Source organism: Bombyx mandarina, chromosome 07 (assembly GCF_030267445.1).
Source record: "Bombyx mandarina strain Sakado chromosome 07, ASM3026744v2".
NCBI classification, from domain to species: Eukaryota; Metazoa; Arthropoda; class Insecta; order Lepidoptera; family Bombycidae; genus Bombyx; species Bombyx mandarina.
The window spans coordinates 7,326,966-7,347,944 of NC_143214.1; the positions used below are offsets into that span (position 1 = coordinate 7,326,966).

Consider the following 20,979-nt stretch of genomic DNA (forward strand, 5'->3'; position numbering starts at 1 on the left):
CCTCGATAAATGCGGTATCTAACGCTGAAATAATTTTTCAAATCGCACCAGTAGTTCTTGAGATTAGCGCGATCAAACAAACAAACTCTTTAGCTTTATAATTTAGTATAGATAGATATTAATTTTTTATTTTAGAGGTAATCATTTTCACTTAATTTAGTTCCATATCGCGTTTTATAAAAGGCACATGCTTTGCACCTTTTTTACAAAAAACTACCATGAAAGGATGTGTTCCTTTTGCTTAACAAAAAGACGACGAATCAATTTATCAACGTTCAAAATGACAGTAGCAGTTTTATTTTTCTAACTGGAAAGGCAAAGGTATCAAATCATACATCGTAATTCGTTTTCTCACATTTATGCATTTTCATCATTATTAAATAATTAATAAACTACCATTTTTATACATTCAAACCAGAGGAAACACTGAATTAATAAAATATAGCAATTCACACAACTTAGGCAGCGGCTTTGCTCTGCCCCTGACATAAGTGAAGTCCATCCATTGGTGACGGTAACTACTCAATTTCAGGTGGGCTGTATGCTCGTCTGCCTACAAGAGCAATAAAAAGAAATAAAAAACTTCAGCATTCCCGCCAAAGTCTCAAATGAATTAAAATTTTAAAATTAATAATTTCCTAGTCATATAAATCTTAACACCGCCCATCGCTTATAAAACTGTTCATATGTGTGATTCTTCATAAAACACTATTTGAGATGGTTCTTCATAGTAATAAGTGTAGGTATTATTGTTGATAATGGTTTGAAAATGTAAATTTGACATAAAAATATACTTATGCCTACAAGAAAATGTAAACATAACCGAATATGAGTAATTATAAAATCCATACTGCAACGGAATTGTGGCAGGTAAATAAAAATAGAATTATTCAACTTATAAGAATGTCATAGTTCTTTTTTGCGCAAAATAATCTTGTTTTTTTTTAGAAAGAAACCTGTTTACCCTCCATTCCAACATTTAGTCAGAACTTAGATCATATTCTAGGGAATGGTGGAGTGCAATTAGGCTTACTCACAGAGTTACTTGGTCTTCCTGGTACAGGAAAAACACAGTTGTGGTAAGAACTCAATAAGCATGAGTTGAATGTTTGACTTCTAGCGAACATGATCAATGAATTAACACCAGTTATCATGTTAACGTAAGAAGGATAATTTACAAGTCGATAAACCATTCATAAGCTTGAAAATTATCCCCTTATCATTCTTAGTTCTTTCAGATGTATACAGTAGAATTTTCTTTGTAGATTTTTATTACCAATCAAAATATACCACTTTAGTTTACAGCTCTGTGCTTCAGTACAAATACCAAAAGTTTTAAGCGGATTGAATGCAGAGGCACTGTACATAGACACTAACACAAACTTTACACCAACCAGGTTTAAAGGTATTTTTTTTGTATAATCAATTAATCATATAATGAATATAAAAGATGAAATGGCTTATACCAATTAAGTTAGAGAGTTGACAACAAACAATTGCAAATCATTGGATAAAAAAAAAGAAATATGCTAGATTTATGTGTAATATAACAGGTCACATTTTTGGTGGGGTGTTTATTATTGTAATTACTATTATTAATTACAATAATAAACACCTCACAAAATTGCTATGTGACTCTAGCTATACTCACACTCTTCATTTCACAGTACCCAGTAGTCCCCTATTGTCCTTGAACATTGTATATATTTAATAATTCTGAATGGCAATTTTTTATTTTTATTTCCTTTGTCTATGGGCATACAGCCTACCTGATGGTGAGTGGTTACCGTCGTCCATATATTTCAGCATTGCCAGGGGCAGAGCTAAGCCTCTGTCTACCGTTAAGCACTGTAAGTACTTACTCTTAAGTACTAAAGTAGAGAATAGGCAGAGAGTGTCATCTTTAATTTGGTTCCTTAGCCTATTTTTTGGTGTTATCACTTGAGTGAGTATTTTCTTGTTTCTTTGAGTAGTACCTTAGTATGCTATTGTAGTAGTAACTTTTTTATTGTAACCGGATGCTTAATGATTTTTTTTCAATACAAAGAATAAAAATGCAATACAAAAAATGTTGTCATATTCACTTTTCTTGTAGTGCTTTTTTTAATGAATTTTATTCTGTTTAGAAATTTTAACTGCAAGCTTATTAAAATGTCAAAAGATAGAACCATCATATTTGTTCAATGAAGAAGAGGCATTGGACAGACTACATTACATTAATGCATTTGGGATTGAGAAATTTTGTGCATGTATGAACAGAATTTCAGTTTTTGTAGCAGAACATCCTAGAGTAAGTGAAAACACAATATTTTTAGATTGAAAATTTCATTATTAAACAATTTATTGCTGGAATTGGTGTACAATTTTAATTCCTTTGACATCGCCTAACACATTGTGGTATGAGCTCCAAATTGTTTATGCATTGTTCCAGGTTAAATTAATAGTTATTGATTCGATAACATTTCCATTCAAAGAAGGGATATCAGTGCAAAAGAGAACTGGACTGTTATTTCGTCAAATGGCTGATTTACAGAGGATAGCCATGGAAGGCCTGGTGGCAGTAAGTTGACTAAACACTTATTAAAATTACAAGAATAGGTTTCTCATTAGTCTCTTTACCAGTTTTGTTGCTGATTAACAATAGCTATTGCATAACAATAAGATATTTGGAGCCTCTTTTGTCTAATTGGTATGGAGAGTAATCCTGGATTAATCCTGACAGGTATTAATTTAAGATACCTAAAGACGCCACTAATATTTAGTGGTCACTATTTCCGCAATGATACAACAATATTGGGTAATAAAAAAAACTAGTAAATTGAATGAGACATCCATCTCATGTGCCCAATTATTATGAAATAATGAACTAACAGCAGACGGACTTTGGGTTTATCTGACAATATATATTTGAAAAAAAAAAAACAATTTTAAATACATATTATATAGGTAGGTACCACCATCCTACCTATTTCTGCCGTGAAGCAGTAATGCGTTTCGTTTTGAAGAGGGGGGTAGTCGTTGTAACTATACTGAGACCTTAGAATTTATATCTCAAGGTGGGTGGCGCATTTACGTTATAGATGTCTATGGGCTCCAGTAACTACTTAACACTAGGTGGGCTGTGAGCACGTCCAACCCATCTAAGCAATAAAAAAAAATTGTGCATGGCGGCATTTTATTTATATATAAACGTACAGAGAAACGCAAACAAAAAAATTGCAACATAACGGTTTGATTAGGAAAGGCATGTTTATAACACGCGACGGTCATGAATATGTTTTTAATTAATATTATTAAATTTATCATTCGGTCCGGATCGACTTTCAAAAAATGTCCGGTCACTTGAAGAATGTGATCGACCGGACGATGTAACTTTGAGGTGGCATAGAAATTATGATAAGAAATGTTTATTTGCCCTACTACAGAACACTTAACATTTAAAATGAATCAACATGTTAATTTTGTGCTAAATGATTTAATGTTAAATCGATCGCAATCTTTGCAGACAGACAAGAAAGTTTTTTTTTTAATGCACTACAGTGAACAAGTGCACCCAATCTTTAGGCACCTAATAATAAAATGGCCAGAACTTACATCGGTTCGCAACAAAATATTTTTTATTGCCCTTGTAGGCAGACGACCATACGGCCCACCTGATGGTGAGTGGTTACCGTCGCCCATGGACTTCAGCAATGCCAGGGGCAGAGCCAAGCCGTGGCCTACAGCTTAATACTCTCCACAAGCCTCGTTTGAAGAAGGACATGACATAGCGCTCGGGAAACACCGTGGAGGGGAGCTCATTCCATAGCCGGTTGGTACGTGGCATAAAGATCTTTGCAAACGCATTGTGGATGACCGCAGTGGCTCCAGGTAGTATGGATGAACTCTACTCCGGTGGCGGGCGATGCGAAACAAACTCAGTTTCATTGCTTAAAAATCGCCCTAACCTACCAATTGGAACGCATTATTGCTTTGCAGCAAAAAGCAGTTTGGATGGTACCTACCTGTATTAACTCGCATTACTTACAATACTACTACCGTCCAAGTGTTTGTGGTATACCGAGAACATAGCAGCAGCATTAGATTTAGCATTAACCTATTTTTAACGTATTAAAAATATTTATGAATTATAGTTAACTTACTGACCCGGAAAACGTTGTTTTGCCATATATAAGATTTCTAGGGAATTTGTAGTGTAGAAAAAAAAACTAATTTATTGTGTGTAAGGATGTGGTAAATGAGTGAAAGAGGCATGTAGCGTTGTGAACGATGAGGGAATATAAAAATAACTAAACCTCATTCAACCACATAATTGCTCATTATAACTAAAAAAAAAAATTGTCCAAAAAATTAATATTACACCGGTCACTCACATGCGCACGATTACGCAAACCCACAAGTGTAGGACAACATTTGCGAATGATTATGCAAAGTTTTCGCTGCATTCGTGGTTTTCCAAGCTGTGTCGGTTTTTTAACAGACATCAAAGCGCGCGAACCTCGAACCTTCGCGTAGTCTCCCACACATTCGCTTGCCCAGTTGCGCCGACGATTGCGAAGGTAACGGACGTATACTATACGCCATTTTCATAGTTCGTGACGTCTACTGTGTAGCGTATCTTCGTCAAAAGAAATCCCATAAAAACAGCATGGCTGTTAATGATGTCTGGGAAAGAATTAAAAACTCTTTTTCTCTTCAATGTTCTATTGACGAATTAAAAAGGAGGAGAAATTCGTGAGACATTCGTAAACAAGTGTAGGAGGAAGCGCAAACGGGTTCGCAAATTGAGTATGCGAACCCATTTGCACAGCCGCTAGGTTTGCGAATGAATGTTTGACGGCCCTTCACATGCGCGCAAACATTCGTACAATGTACGAATATTTGCGCGCATGTCAGTGGCCGGCATTAGGGGCGGACAACCCTTATCACTTAGGGGTATCAAAAATGGATAGTAGCCGATTCACAGACCTACTTAACATGCATATAAAATTTCATAAAAATCGGTCAAACCGTTTCAGAGTATGGTAACTAACATTGTGACACGAGAATTTTAGATATATCTTTTATTAGAAAACCTAAATAAATAAATAGCTTGCTAATCTGGTGTTCTGCACTAAGTTATAATCAACTACCTTACAACTGTAATTTTTAGGTTGTGCTGGTAAATGAGATGAGCACAAGATTGGGTTTGTCCGGTGGTGCTGTGGTGGGCTCGTTGGGCGACGCCTGGGCCCATCGTTGCAACAAACGGTTACTGTTGTCCAATCCGAGTGAATTGGGTGGAAGCAGGCTAGCACTGCTACTTAAAAGTAATAACGCACCAAATTTAGTTGCAAAGTTTCAGGTGAGTTGTGTAAATTATAAAAAATCTTGTGGGAAAACAATAACCATTGTTATTTTATGTAAAATTAACATCATGATCAAATTTTAATTAAACAAAAACTGATTAATAAAAAGCCTGACTGAAAATCAAACTTTAATATTATTAAAAATCACTCACGTGGATTTGAGAACCACGTATTTTTATTTGAATTATTGCGGTCTTAACTAAATCTATAGCTAAATACTTACACGTGTCGGCGGTTTCACTCGCACTAGATTTGTCATAAATAATAATTTACTTGAAAATTAAACTTAGTCTTGGAATACAAAAATATTTATCGTTTAGATTAGTTATGTGATTTATTGTAGATATAATCCTATTTCGGTTCAGGAAACCTTCCCAATACGGTATCACGTAAGATCGATACTCGTCATTGATTGATAGTTTTGGAACTTAGCCAACAGTTTGGGGTTTCCTAGTAAAATGTAGCACATTTTTGGGACGGCGCCAGATTACAATAACGTAATCAAAGAACCGAAAGTCAAACCGCATTCAAATCCAATTGTTTTTATTGCAGATAACAAGAGAAGGAATAAGGGATTCATAATGAAACTAAACATCGAACATAGACAGAGTTTAATCAATAATAAATATAATGTAGATTGTAAACAATACTACAGCACCAATAAATATCTCATTTTCACAAAAATATCAAGCTATAATTTCTAAGACATATCTCATAACAGTTACACATTGAAAAGGCAGTTGCTGGAGACATTTGTAGTCTTATTATTATGCTCTTACGAAACAAGGGTGAGTAACACGCGTTTGAAGTCTCCTTTCGTATCGTCCTGCAAATTGCACATCGTACTTTGTAACTACCGTAATTCACATGCGTCAAGCGCGACAAAACAATACTATAAAAATAAACAATCGTATAATAATTATTTTTGTAGGATTTAAGCACTTAGCGTGACCAACACATGCTTGAAGTCACCCGTTAGGTCTTCCTGTAAACAAAGACCGAAAAAAATGCTATGCAGTAAAGTTAGCGGAACAAAAACGGCAATGGAAACAAAACTGGCCCATAGTTTCAAACACGCGACGTGCACACTGCGGCTTGGGTGAATGTGTGATCACAATAAATTCTTACAAAAATAGCTTACATTTATGCAATATATTCAAATGCGATACGCGTAAGTATAATGGATTACATAAGGCGTATATAACGTGACCGAGAACTCTCATTATTCGAATATTCGGTTTGCAATTAAAACTGAACTTCAAACGGGCACAATGTATGTATATTATATATCGTAACAATTATCCCAAAGAAGTCTCGTCTTAATTGTGAACTATGCGTGTATAATGCAGTATTACTCCACACAGCGCTGCAGTTATGGCGGTGGTAATACGGTGTTAACGCCTAGCGGCCTAGTAACACATTGTCGAGAGGAGGTCGCCGAGGGGACCAGCGATTTCGTCCTGAAAACAATTCGAACTACTTGTAAAACTAAGGCGTCTAGTGGCCACATGCACTGGCGCGCCTGAAGCAGTTAGAGCTACGGTGCAGAGAAAGTTATGTGACCTTGATGAGTATAAAGGAAGCAAAATATACAGATCTCCATGAATAAAATGTACATCAGATCTAACCGGTGACACGCCGAGGGAACGCTGTCTTTTAAAAAGAGATATTTATTTTCGTTGTAGTTCCTATTTTAGAAGTAGGTACAGTCGTTACCTCGAGTGTCACGTTCCTAATGGAAATTTTAAAAGCCTAACAAAATAACGAAATTAAACTTAGAGTATTCGAGATAGGTGGTTTGTTGTCATCCCCACTCGGGACCTTATTTATCGACAAGGGTCAACAAAGCCTTCTTGTAATCTCCGGATGTGTCATCCTGCAATCAAAACGGATTCTAAGCTCCTGCGATTTATCGATACGTTAACACGATATACTCCAATTAGTATTTTTGCCGGTTAGAAAGAAATCCATAAGCACAAATTTCATATAAAATATTAAAAACCACAAGTATTGACGTATTTTCGGTCGGATTTGTCTAATCTATTCAGATCTGTATAAATAAATAGTCGATTACGATGAAAATGTGAATGTGAATGTTAGAAACATGTTTCAATGAGAGTACACAGTGCCAGCTAAGCACGTACCTAAATATGTTACAGTCTTCGAAGATATGGGGCAGTTTTATTTCATAAAATACATATTAAAATATTATAATAAAATCTGTACGTTTACTATATCATGCGATTAGTCAAACAACACAAAACATTGGAGAGGGGTTGAGGTGGTGGGAACTAAAATGGATTCGTGATTCGTGTTTGTTAATCTGTAGTTATAAGGTTTGAAATATTTCAAATAAAACAGATCAGTATTTGCCTTTCCCAACATAAAACGAATGTAAACAGAATGATAACAATTAAAGCTCAAGGTACATCTAAAGTCAGGTGTAGACAAGAGGGAACAACACTTACAGCGATCCAGGTCTCCAGGGACTTGCCGTACTTCTCGAGGAATGCCTGCTTGATATCCCCCAGGTCGATCTCGGAGCGGCTCACCACGATGCGGATGAGCGTCTTGTCGTTGGTGCCGATGCCCTTCATCGAGTAGTACAGACGCTCAGCGAAGAAACCGACCTTGCTCTTTACGCATTTGGCTACAAATCGAAATATCGTAATTACGATAAAGCGTAACCTTTATTTTTTTATAAAAATATAGGTACTTTAGTGTGAAATTGTGTGGTTATATGCCAACTTGTTATTTTAATGATTTGGAATGTCAGTGATACTATTTTGAATTTGGCTTAAAAGCCCGTTCGCAGAAGCCGGAATCGCCCCCGAGGCTATTGGCGTTTAGCAGATATCGGGGTACGATCGGCTCTAATCGTGGTAATTGTCGTCTTCAGACCTCCAGACATTGAAGTCAATATTCGTTGTAGATACTTTAGTTTATTATACAAGTTCACAGCATAGTTTACCAATTTTTCGATGAGAGATTATTAATGCCATAAAAAACTTAAGTTTCTCTAATTTAAAATTGTATTTATGAAATTTAAAAACATTGATTTTCGCGCTGCCCCACTATTGTCTCATATATGCAATTGATAAATTGCCTTAGTTAAAGATAATTCACGGCTACAATGGATTTTGACTGCTAAATGTTGGACAAAAAGTTGAATGACTGAACGCAAGGTCGACAGATTTTTTCCTATCTCATAACCTCGTGCCGTGACGCGATGACTAATAAATAGCTTTATAGGTTACTCTAGAATGTTCCTAAAATGTTCTACGCATTCAATACACTAACAAGTGCAAACGAGATCTAACTGCATCACACCGCACAATTTACATGTTTTTATCACATACACATTTACATGTATTTAATCAATTTTCTGTCTCATTGTGCGTAAGTAGGAGATAGATTTAGTAGAATTAATTTGTTTTAATACTCGTAGTAGTAGATCAAGAATAATCAAAATAAAAAATAAATTAAATTTTTTGTTATTTAAAATTGTTTACTTTAGGGAGCAAACCATTCCCAACACAAGTATCTATCAATCATCTATCAAGTATCTATCAAATCATCTCTGTAAACCTAATTTGGAAGTACTTCTTTAGAGGTAAACTTTTCATAGCACAGCACCGAAATCTTAATCTTTAAAATATGACGTATCGAATAATGTTTTAGGAAAATTTCATTTGTCATAGGTTTTAAATAACGTACCTATCATAATGTTATTAATTTAATTAAAACTTCTAAAGAAAACGTCCCATACAACTAGGTAACAAACCCATTGAAAAGATTGCAAAAAAAAAAAAATTTCATTGGAGTCTGAACTACACAGCTATGTAAATACAGTTGTAGCATTATTAAGTTGATATTACTTGGTTTTGAAGAAATAGGTACACTTATACCGTACATAGTTGAAATATAGTCTTATTTAATGTACAGTGATTACCTATTGGAGCGTATAAACATTAATACAAAATGACTTTAAATTTTTATTTATTTATTGCTTAGATGTTTGGACGAGCTCACAGCCCGTTTGGTGTTAAGCGGTTACTGGAGCCCATAGACATCTACAACGTAAATGCGCCACCCACCTTGAGATTAAGTTCTAAAGTCTCAAGTATAGTTACAACGGCTGCCCCACCCTTCAAGCCGAAACACATTACTGCTTTCTGGTGGTGGTACCTACCCGCGCGGACTCACAAGAGGTCCTACCACCAGTAATTACGCAAATTATAATTTTACGGGTTTGATTTTTATTACACAATGTTATTCCTTCACCGTGGAACTCAATCGAGAACATTTGTCAAGTAGGTACGTATTTTATTACAAAAATTGGTACTTGCCAGCGGGATTTGAACACAGATGCATAGTTAGAGATACGAATGCACCGGACATCTTATCCTTTAAGCCACGACGAAAATATATCTCTTAAGTTAATAAAACTCACCAATAGCAAGCATGCCCTTCTCAATGCTACCAGAGAATTCTTTCTTGATCGAGTCCTCAATGTCTTTTCCGGTCAAAGCTTCGTACTCGGCGAAGATCTGCAATACACGTTAAAGCCAACCATTAACAATGCACGCGTATAAGTGCCTCCACCGCCGCCAATTATTTCCAATGAAGATTCGTCACCGAATGTGACGTCACGATCGTAATGAGTTCATAGCAAATTATAACGATGTATTTATTTATAATGCATGCGTATTTTTTTTAAATTCTGCAATATGATAAAAGAATATCAATAATAATACCCCGTGTGTGGGCTACTTGCATCCTCTGTTTCAGTAGAGGGCGATTCTGGGTTATCATTTAGGGCCATATCTCGAACGGTGACTATGTTCTCTTAACGTGGGTTTCTTCAGTAACCGAAGCGATAAAACTAGTTGGGTTTGCCCAAGCCAAGATCGCGGGTGCAAAAGTTTAACAACCACTGATAGGTATAGCTGGAATTCCGTCCATTATGTTTTCATAAAAATTGTATTCTATGTGAATGAATGTCAAGTTTAATAATTTCGTTTTGTAAGCATTAAAGAAAGTCTGACTTTGAAGTATACGTGAGAATAAAAGTGTACGTGCGATAGAAAACATTTTCCTTGTAAACGCAGTTTTAAAAATTCGCAACGGTTAGCATTCAAGTATATTGCGAAGGTCGAATTTTGAGTACTATATAAATTACTATATTTGCGAATTTTATGATAGTTGATGATACATAAAATATACTATATCCTATTTTGTTAGTCATATGTCGGCTTGATTATCAATGTTGATATACTTAGTTTAGTCATCGTATACGAATAAGACACTTCCTCTGGATGACGTCATTTGACCTTCAAAAATCATGACTGAATACTATATCGGTCAAATTCTGGTACATAATATGCCATAATCACAAATCTACCACGGTCACTTAACGAATAACTTTACATCTGTGCGGCAATAGTTTGGAAAAACTTCTCATTCTTAGTCAGGTTGAGGGCAAACAAGCCAAAGGAAAGGCGTCAATTAGATGGTCAACTGCCAGGAGAGCAGAGCAGTTGGAGGCAGCACCCATTAGGCAGTCCACCTACCAGCGGACCGATATTCATGGAAATACTCGCATACGTGTGGTCGTTTTTTATTCTACCTAAGCTGAGAGCCTTGAGAGGCTATATCAGCGTAGCCTTAACTAGTAGGTGAGCTCACGGGGCTCAAACCCGACGACGTTGCTAACACGAACCCTAGCAAGAGCTGTGTTTCGCAGAATCTACCACCGGATCGGAAACGCGACCCACTGAGAAGATCCGGCAAGAAACTCAGTGGGCTGTGTCTGAGAGTTAATTTACTCGTCGAGCCCTTCGTCGCAAGCGACGGGTTCGGCTAGGATGATGACCGGTGCTTGAGGTACCGTTAGTGGATCGGGAGGATCCAAAATGACGTATTTGGGGCGACGTCGACTGCTTTCCATTCTGTCCGCAGGATCGGGAATGTAGTTACTGGCGGCCACTATGAGAGGGTTCTCGTGTCGTGCCGCTTTATCGAAGTGGGTCGATCCTCAGTAATGAGGGAAACGCATGAAGAAGTGCTGCTAAATAATAACGGAAAAAAAAATGAGTGCTAGGAATGTTTTTATCTCACCTGTCTCAGCTGCTGATAGGAGCGAGTGATAAGGATGGAATTGAAGATTGATTCGTCGGTTCCCCATTGGCCTTCACCGGCGGCGGCTAGTGCTTCAGCATCGGCTTTGGCTGAGCCTTCATCGATGCCCTGGTTTTCGTCGCGGTTGGCCATGCACAAAGACACGCACAATCTCTTGAAGTGTCCCGACGTGTCGCCTTTTAAGTCCGATTCCAGGCTCTTGCCGTACACTAATAGAGAAAAACACATACTTTGAAATCGAACTTTTGGCCTAAAGATTTTTTTATTTTTTTTATTGCTTAAATGGTTGGACGAGCTCATCCCACCTGGTGTTAAGTGGTTACTGGAGTCCATAGACATCTACAACGTAAATGCGCCACCCACCTTGCGATATAAGTTCTAAAGCTTCAGTATAGTTACAACGGCTGCCCCACCCTTCACACCGAAACGCATTACTGCTTCACGGCAGAAATAGGCAGGGCGGTGGTACCTACCCGTGCGGACTCACAAGAGGTTCTACCACCAGTAAAGATTAGTATTGTTCAGAAACAAGCAAATCATTCTCATTAGTAGTTCTATTGCTTTAGTAATTAAAATTAAAGTTTCGTTGATGGTAGTAATCAAGATGTAGCAATCTTTGATGTCGCAGTTAGAGGAACAAAAAGTATAATAAATTCAGGATCAAACATTATTATCAAGTTAAAACATCATATTCATAGAGGTCAGGGCTCAAATATTGATTAAAAGCCACAGTAATTCCCCGGTGTCTGACGAGCCCTTATTCCCGTCACGAATGATGACCTCATTTAATGCAAATAACTCGGCCCGCCGCCTCATCGTCGATGTGTTTGGAAAACATGTTTTTATTTGTCCAAAGTTGGATTGCATGGAGGTACAGGTAGGTAGGTACCTACGTGGAATGAGACTTGGATTTTTGTTTCTATCAAAGAATGCAGTTCTTAACCAGATATTGTTAAGACTTTGAAATAAAACATATCAAGTTAATTTAAAATTAGATATGCCTTAATCGAGAGATTCTTCTAGTTTTATATCATGATAATAAATTCATTATTAAGAAGATAAGCTTGCGCGTTCTTGTTATATAAGTATTGTAAGGAATGTAACTAAAACAACAATAATAGTTTTTTTTTTCTATAAGATCTGCATGATTTATTATAATTAGAACTGTAAAAATATTGTATAGCTGGGTAACTCACGTTGTTCGTAAAATGCGGAGATGGTACGGATACCATAGTTGGAAAGCGTGCACAGGATCTCGATGATGGCTTCTTCGTCGGTTCCAATTCCTGAGACAGCATCGTGGAGCTCCTTAGCATAGAAGTGAGGCAGGGGAGTCATCAATGCGACGATGACATTTTCCAAGTTGCCGGTGAGTTCACTCTTGAGTTCGCTAATCAAGTCCTGTCAGCAACGCCAGGAAGAGAATCATTAGTTTAAAAGAAACATGAATTATTGTTGTCCATGTCAGTTACGAAACTTTTCAGAAATTTCTACAAAGAAAGGTAATGAATTTTCGCGACATACATAAATAATAATACTATAATAACGAGGTCATAAGATTAATGCTTATTTTTAATAATATTTGACAAAAATACGTACGTAAGAAAGGTAACGGATAGTTTCAAATCAATGACATTATTGACCACTGATGATAATTATTAATACGCGAAGAAGAGAAATTCAATGATATCGGAGTGAGGTGAAAAAAATTGACTCATTTATTTATGTATTTCTTGAAGGTGTACACAACAGTGTTTATGTCGAACAATAAAAACCACTTTTTTTTCTACCTATGCGATAGCGTTGAGATGCTATTTCAGGGTTACCCTAGCGTGTAGGTGAGCTCTCGGGGCTCAAACAGGAGGTGTTGCTAATACTGGCCCTAGCAAGAGCAGTGCTTCGCAGAATCTACCACCAAATCGGAAACGCGAACCAGTGAGAAGATCCGGCGAGAAACTCAGTGATGCCTGTGGGTTAATTTACTCGCAGAGCCCTTCGTCGCAAGCGGGTACGGCGAGGACGGTGACCGGTGTTTGAGGTACCTAAAAGTACCATTAATGGATCGGGAGGATCCGTAATGACGAATATTTATGGTCTACCCGTCGAAGAAGCAGATCTACGTATTAACTATAAGATTTCAAGACGCAACAATTCCAAAAGGTCTCCGCAGACATCATATTCACGCTCTCCTGTCTATGAAAGAAATTAATAGTATTAAGCACTATTAATTGCTTTCATAGATAGAAGAGTTTTCTTTTCTTTCAATCAAGTTGACTATCTTAACTATATAATTTTTACAATTTCATTTTCGGTTACAGACTATAATTTGTAGTAAAGGTTGTTTATAATTTAGATTCAAATAAAATTATTAACAAGGTACACCATATATAACTAGTTACAGCCAGAAAATTAGAGTAGAATTTGAGATATTGTACACTATAATACAATCACAGTGGTATCGGAACAATAACCGTTATTACTACCGCGCCATTTTTGTTTTTTTTTTAAACTCTTCGTTCCGAAATCACGCTATAAAGCTCACAACTTATAAACTATTTGGTTACCCATAAAATCAACATTTTAATTCTAAATTTAACGTTCTATATTTTCCCGCATTAAAAATAAACAAGCAGGTAAATTTTACTATAACCCTCTGCACGATAAACAGCCTAATGGAATTAGGTTAATGTGAGCCACACAATGAAACTACTTATGCAGGTGTGGAACGTAATAACTTGTTCGTTTTATGGACTTCATATTTAAAAAAGTTCAACTGTAATTCGGGGCATATCGAAATAAACATTAATTTATTAATTAAAATTATCTCTCACGTGTTCGCTATCCAATTATTAATATTAAAAACACATACCTACATATAGTTAACGAGTAGGTTTGTTAGTAATGTTTTTCATGATTTCAGTTGAAGTTCGTATTTGGCACATAGCTCAAGATATAAAGGTAAGGCTCAAGGTATAAGCCAACTATAACGTTATGTAAACAATTGTAACTGATTAGATAAGTAAGTAAAATATTCCATATTAGAAATAATGTTGATGAACTTCACTTTCATTCCGATTTAAAACTCGTGTATAATGGCTAATAAATTATTAAAATTTACCAGAGTAGCTACGGTTTATTTACGTTGGGAATTGTTTATTACTATTCTAAGTTTACGGTTGCACCGCCTCGCATCGTTCCGGAGAGTAAATATTTTTCATTTCCTGGAACTGACGTTCAATTACCGTGTTCATTGTTCACAGAATTATTTTTTTATATTTTTCCCTAAGACAAGGTTTTCCTTAAAATAGAGAAAGAATAGTATTCAGCGGCAAGACCCGTCATTTTTAATTTAAGGCAACGGTAGCCGCTTACGGAGCCAAAGAAAATTGTAAGTTAGGTACCTAAACATTTCCAGAGTCTCAAGACAAATTAGACAAAGCGTAAAAGTTTCTGTCGAGAACGGTACGTAGGTATCGAAAAAATTAGCTCAATAACTTTGAAATGAATCAACAATGATTCAATGATGGTACGCTGATTGAAAGCAAGGTTACTGGTTAAAAATTCAGAGTTTGAAAACGAAACTGTTTTGAATTAATAAGCTTAATGTTATGACGGTAACGCAGCCCAAATATTTAACAAAGCCGTGTAATAACGGTATCTAATAGTTAGACCAGAATTAAGTAGGACACAGAGGTGGTTGGTTACCTCTTTTCCTGTTAATAGAAGTTAATTGCGAAAAGAACAGTTCACTAATAATTTATTACTAATTATTTTTATGTACATACAATATATATATATGTTTTAATTTTTGATTGAATTTAACAGACCCGTTCTTATCATGGTTATATATACTATGTACGAGTGTTATGCTATTAAAGTTTTATCTTTGATTAGTATTTTTCCCGTTACGTTCCCCGGTAAGCATTACAAACTTGTACCTACAGAGTTTAATATTAATAATAATCGAAGTTGTCCGCGGTGTTTGACACAGGGATAACTACGTGAAATAGTTATGAGTCAAGTTTTTCCAGGTTGAGCCCCGTGAGCTCAACTACCGAACCGCGCATAGTTGGAATAGTCGAAGCTACTAGCAAATATGTACAAAAAAAACACGTTGCTATCGTCTATGCAATGAAGTAATGTAGGCAGCGACTTGGCTCTGTCCCTCGCATTGCTGACGTCCATGGGCGAGAGTAACCACTCATCATCAGGTGGGCCGTTCGCTCGTCGGCATACAAAGGCAATAAAAAGCGACCTTCGAGCTAATGAAAGAATTTATTATTTCGGTAACATGAAGTTTACTGATATCGTTGAAATGCTGTTAACTAATATTACTGAAGACTTTTTTTAAATGGTTCGCAATTCTTTTTAATGAGAACACAATTGAATACTCCTGTTTTTTTTATTAATTGTTAATTTTAAAAATATCTATGAAGCAATACCTTATTCTACAAAGATTACAATTAGAACGATTGTTGAATAGAAATAGTGTACCCTAAATTTCAATGAATCGAGTTACTCACCTTGCCATAGTTAGTCTTGAAGGTCTCCGCGATCTCGAGGCGTTGCACGATGCCGCGGCGGCAGAGCACGTCGATGATGGCCTTCTCGTCGGTGCCGAAGCCCTTCATAGCCTTGCGAAGGGTCTCGGCATCCGCGGCCGGGTCGAACGGCTCCGCGGGGTACACCGTGGGGGTGCACTATAAACAACATTCTATATTTAGGACTTTGTGAATACATTTTTTCTTATTGCCCTTGTAGGCAGATGAGCATACGGCCCACCTGATGGTGAGTGGTTACCGTCGCCAATGGACTTCAGTAATGCCAGGGGCAGAGCCAGGCCACTGTCTACCGCTTAATACTCTCCACAAGCGTCGTTTGAAGAAGGACATGTCATAGCGCTCGGGAAACACCGAAACATCTTTACTAACTAGGCTTATTGTAATTGAGGCCGTCAGCGCAAAAGTGGCCTAAGCTTACCATAGTTCTTATGGAGCAATGAGGATTAAGTTTTCATCAATTTGAATTAAAAAAAAAAGATTACGCGCAAAAATAATGTTTTTTTTTTTTTTTTTTTTTTATTGCTTAGATGGGTGGACGAGCTCACAGCCCACCTGATGTTGAGTGGTTACTGGAGCCCATAGACATCCACAACGTAAATGCGCCACCCACCTTGAGATACAAGTTCTAAGGTCTCAAGTATAGTAACGACGGCTGCCCCACCCTTCAAACCGAAACGCATTACTGCTTCACGGCAGAAATAGGCAGGGTGGTGGTACCCACCCGCGCGGACTCACAAGAGGTCCTACCACCAGTAATTACGCAAATTATAATTTTGCGGGTTTCATTTTTATTACACGATGTTATTCCTTCACCGTGGAAGTCAATCGTGAACATTTGTTGAGTACATATTTCATTTGAAAAATTGGTACCCGCCTGCGGGATTCGAACACCGGTGCATCGCTCAACACGAATGCACCGGACGTCTTATCCGTTAGGCCACGACGACTACATGTTTACAAAGCCATCTGTTATCTATGGGTGAAACTATGTATAGACCGGTTTTGCATCAAAATTGATTATATTTTAAATAAATTGAAATATACATATAAGCATGATTATGAAAAGTTGTGGGTTAAGCCACTTTTGCGCTGACGGCCTCAATTAAGTATTGTGGCGTTTAGGAACGCACCTTTTTTATGTTGAGCACCAAATGAGGGAGTCCGAATAGAGTCCCTTCTTTATTTCGCGTGAAAATCGTGTTTTTGGATCACCACAATCGAAACCATTGCGAATATGAACGAATATTATTGCAGCGGCTTACACAGTTATAGTTATATCATGTTATATGTACCGTCCATAACACTTTTTTAAATTTTTTTTGTCTTATGTCGGCGGTAAAAAAATCTCGTGTCACAGATCTTTTTTTTTCCACCTGTCGTGCGTTCTGGCTTACGCCTCACAACATAGGGTGCGTTAATAAACGCCACAGTATGTATAGGATTCAGTTGTAATATATGAAAATACACCGTTGATAATATGCGTGTTTTACCTACACATTACACTCTATTTGGAACTTGTTAAACTTAGCATTTTTAATATTTACCGTTGTTAGCATGATTGCTTCGTGGCAGAAATAGGCAGGGCGGTGATCCCTACACGTGCGGGCTACGTCCTACCACAATTAAAAGTAAAGTTGTATCAATCTTGATATAACAAGATTTATTATCTTTCGAAGGTAGTAAAAAATATCACATTAGATCTGCTTTAGACTATTTTTCGGATATGATCTGGTGGTAGGACGCCTTGTGAGTCCGCACGGGTTACCATCACCGTACCTATTTCTGTTGTGAAGCAGTAATGCGTTTCAGTTTGAAGGGTGGGGCAGCCGTTGTACTCTTAAATCGGAGGTGGCATTTATGTTGTTGATGTCTACAAGCGCCGGTGACCACTTAAAATCAGATAGTCCGTGAGCTCGTCCACCTATCTTAACACCAGGACACCAATCTAAGCAATAAAAAAATCTCTTGTTTTTTTGTTTACATAACTTTCTTTTAGGTGTAAGGTGTTCCCTAAACTATGGGAGCTGATTGATCGATTTAATCACTCCTTTAAATTAAAGATATGAATAAATTCGATCTACAATCACAATACTGTTCTTATAGATATTAGAAATTTAGTAGGACGATAGCGCGCTAACAACCTAAAGCGTTCGTGACCTAAATAAAATACATCATAAGGGATGGGTTCAATTAAGCTACACATATTATTATAACATGAATGACAAAACTATGTTACATATAAATATAAAGTGTCATGGCGTACCAAGACATTTTCAGATATTCTGAACCACCGAAAGTTAATTAAGGTTAGGTGTGAATTTTGGCTAGGTGGATATTTAGCCATAGTTAACTAACTAACTTATCAGTAAGTTAATGTTGTTATTCGTTTTACTCTTGATTAAATCATTTACCGGTCGCTGTAAACAACCTTGTGGTTTGCGCCTAAAAGATGACATCATCTCGTGAGAAGGTTTAGAATATATAGTTGCTATGTAGGTAGAGCTTTCCAAATGATTCTGTAGGTGGAACTTACCTTGTAAGGGTAGTATTGTTGTCCGCTCATGTTGAGATTCCTGGGAAAATGCAAAGCGAAAATTTTATTTATATATCACAAATTGAACCGGTTTTTGCGACCATTACCGTAATCTAAAACATTGGCGTACCGGCGAAACTTAATTGCTTATTTACCGAATTCAATAGTAATTTGGTTGTTAAATATTTACCGCTTTGTATATTTGTATTCAAATTCAAAATATATTATTAATCAGAAAGATAAAAGAAGAAAAATCTACGTACTTTTGTTTAACAGCGACACACCCAACCACACAATACCGGAGAGAATTCCGAAATCCGAAATATACCGTAGGCGAAGCGAGTCGATTGCAACTTGTGAAACGAGCCGTCTCGTTTTTATTCGCCCTCTCTTTCGAATCAGATGCCTCAAACATTTGGTCACTTTATAAAAGGTGTGATTATCTGCCAATACTAATAACTATTTTTTTTATAATTCTTATTATTTTATTACATAGTTATGAAGTTCAGTAAATCAGAAGCATTATGATATTATTATGAAAATAGAGAAAAATGAATAAAATGTGGTATTTCTATCCTTTTGATAATGAAAACCTATATTTTAGTGTAAATATTTATAGCCTTAAAATGCAAATCATAGAACCAAAACGGACGAATTAAAAGAAACACTAAAAGAAGAAATAGAAAATGTACCTCCTTTAGGCACCTTGTAATAAAAATACTACTGGAGATATTGGTAGTCGATACTGGAGATTGACGTCATGCAGGAGGCCGGTCAAAAAACTTAGGCTGATTCCCTATGCAGCATGAGAAGGGGACGTACTGTGCTGAAACCACATTATGTAGAATAAGGGCAAGAGAAGAAAGTCAGTTTATTTCAAATAAGTCATCGTGGCCTAAAGGATAAGACGTTCGATGCATTCGTATCTAGCGATGCGACGGTGTTCGAATTCCACAGGCGGGTACCAATTTTTCTGATGAAATATGTACTTAACAAATGTTAACGATTGACTTCCACAGTTAAGGAATAACATCGGGTAATAAAAATCAAACCCGCAAAATTATAATTTGCGTAATTACTAGTGGTAATTACTATTTCTGCCGTGAAGCAGTAATGCGTTTCGCTTTGAAAGGTGGGGCAGCCGTTGTAATTATACCTGAGACCTTAGAACTTATATCTCAAGGTGGGTGGCGCATTTACGTTGTAGATGTCTATGGGCTCCAGTAACAACTTAACATCAGGTGGGCTATGAACTCGTCCACCCATCTAAGCAATAAAAAAAAATTCTAGTCGTTCTGGAAAAAAAGGTTAGATGGTCGGTGTACTTTGTGCCATTTTGTACCACGTGTTGACCAATCACTCAGTAGAACTTGTTGTTAACTCACTCCGGCAGGCACCATCATTCTGAAAATTTCTGCGGTGTAGCAATCATATATTCCGATTTTAAAGTTAGGAGTCTTTACACAATACTTTGGTTTAAACCCTCAAGGTGTAAAGCTCACGCTTCTTGAATCCTGGCTAACGAAATTTTATGTGAAAGGAACCAGATAGTACTGCCGTGTTGTTTTTGTAACGGAAAGTTAAAACATGCAAATGTTATACCTTATTTCAACAATGCAGCGTTTTTTAGTTTACGCGATTGAGCACCATGAACTTCTTTATAAATGAAAATGGAGCAAATATCTATTATCCTTTAATTTATGAGAGTTTCTTTGAAAAACATATATATTTTGTGACTGAATTTAGACCAAAAATGACCTTCAACATCTACCAAGCGATTATGCGATCTTAATTATTTTTTATAAATGTAACCAAATGTTATTCGGCTCTGTTCCACGTAGTGTATTCACCAGCCATGATGTCATCGAACGCCGCGCGCCGTTCTCGCCGGCGCGGCAGACTCACTGGGCATACCACTTTATAGAATACATAATCATACAGATTACAGAATGTATACGTTCTATAGATATATAATTCAAGCATCAACTATATTAAAAATAAATATAAGACTTGAGACGCCTTGGGTAACTAGTAGTACCCTTCTCAGTCACCCGGGGTCGGCGCAACCTGTTTTCTCCTTCCATACTCCTCTATCATATACCATTTCTTCGCTCACTAGTACAGTAGTACCTTAAGCTATTTAATTGTGAAAAATACTTTATTACTGGTGGTCGGGCTTATTGTGAGCCTGCACGAGTATCCCTATACAGTCACATTCTTTATCCGGTTCGAAGGCTGGAGCAACCGCTACCCAGTACAATTGAGACTTCAATCTCATACCAAAAGGTGTGTGGCGGCATTCACGTCGTGATGTCTCTTCTTCGAAAAAGTGGCGCGACGCGATTACCTTCTTATCACGGCCGCCTCTAACTAAATATCCGTCCCAGGTAACGGG

General features: G+C 36.9%; 2 protein-coding genes across 5 annotated transcripts; one reads left to right on the forward strand and one right to left on the reverse strand.

The window, feature by feature from the left end:
* The first annotated feature begins 423 nt into the window (after positions 1-423).
* Positions 424-6,032, forward strand: LOC114249545 (DNA repair protein RAD51 homolog 3). The gene is made up of 7 exons (XM_028183168.2): positions 424-870; positions 949-1,079; positions 1,299-1,405; positions 2,127-2,290; positions 2,432-2,560; positions 5,153-5,344; positions 5,901-6,032. The coding sequence occupies exons 1-7, from the start codon at positions 829-831 to the stop codon at positions 5,928-5,930; spliced, it is 795 nt and encodes a 264-aa protein (XP_028038969.2). The 5' UTR covers positions 424-828; the 3' UTR covers positions 5,931-6,032.
* AnnIX (Annexin IX) lies at positions 5,945-19,014 on the reverse strand. Of its 4 annotated transcripts, none has more exons than XM_028183166.2 (8): positions 18,848-19,014; positions 18,585-18,624; positions 16,013-16,189; positions 12,686-12,890; positions 11,469-11,698; positions 9,802-9,898; positions 7,817-7,998; positions 5,945-6,174 (listed from the first exon to the last, which is right to left on the reverse strand). In XM_028183166.2, the coding sequence occupies exons 1-8, from the start codon at positions 18,997-18,999 to the stop codon at positions 6,124-6,126; spliced, it is 1,134 nt and encodes a 377-aa protein (XP_028038967.2). In that variant the 5' UTR covers positions 19,000-19,014; the 3' UTR covers positions 5,945-6,123. The 4 variants fall into 4 exon arrangements, with proteins under 4 accessions (XP_028038967.2, XP_028038966.2, XP_028038965.2 ...); XM_028183165.2 differs by having other exon boundaries at positions 5,945-6,333; XM_028183164.2 differs by having other exon boundaries at positions 5,945-6,808.
* Positions 19,015-20,979: the final 1,965 nt, after the last annotated feature.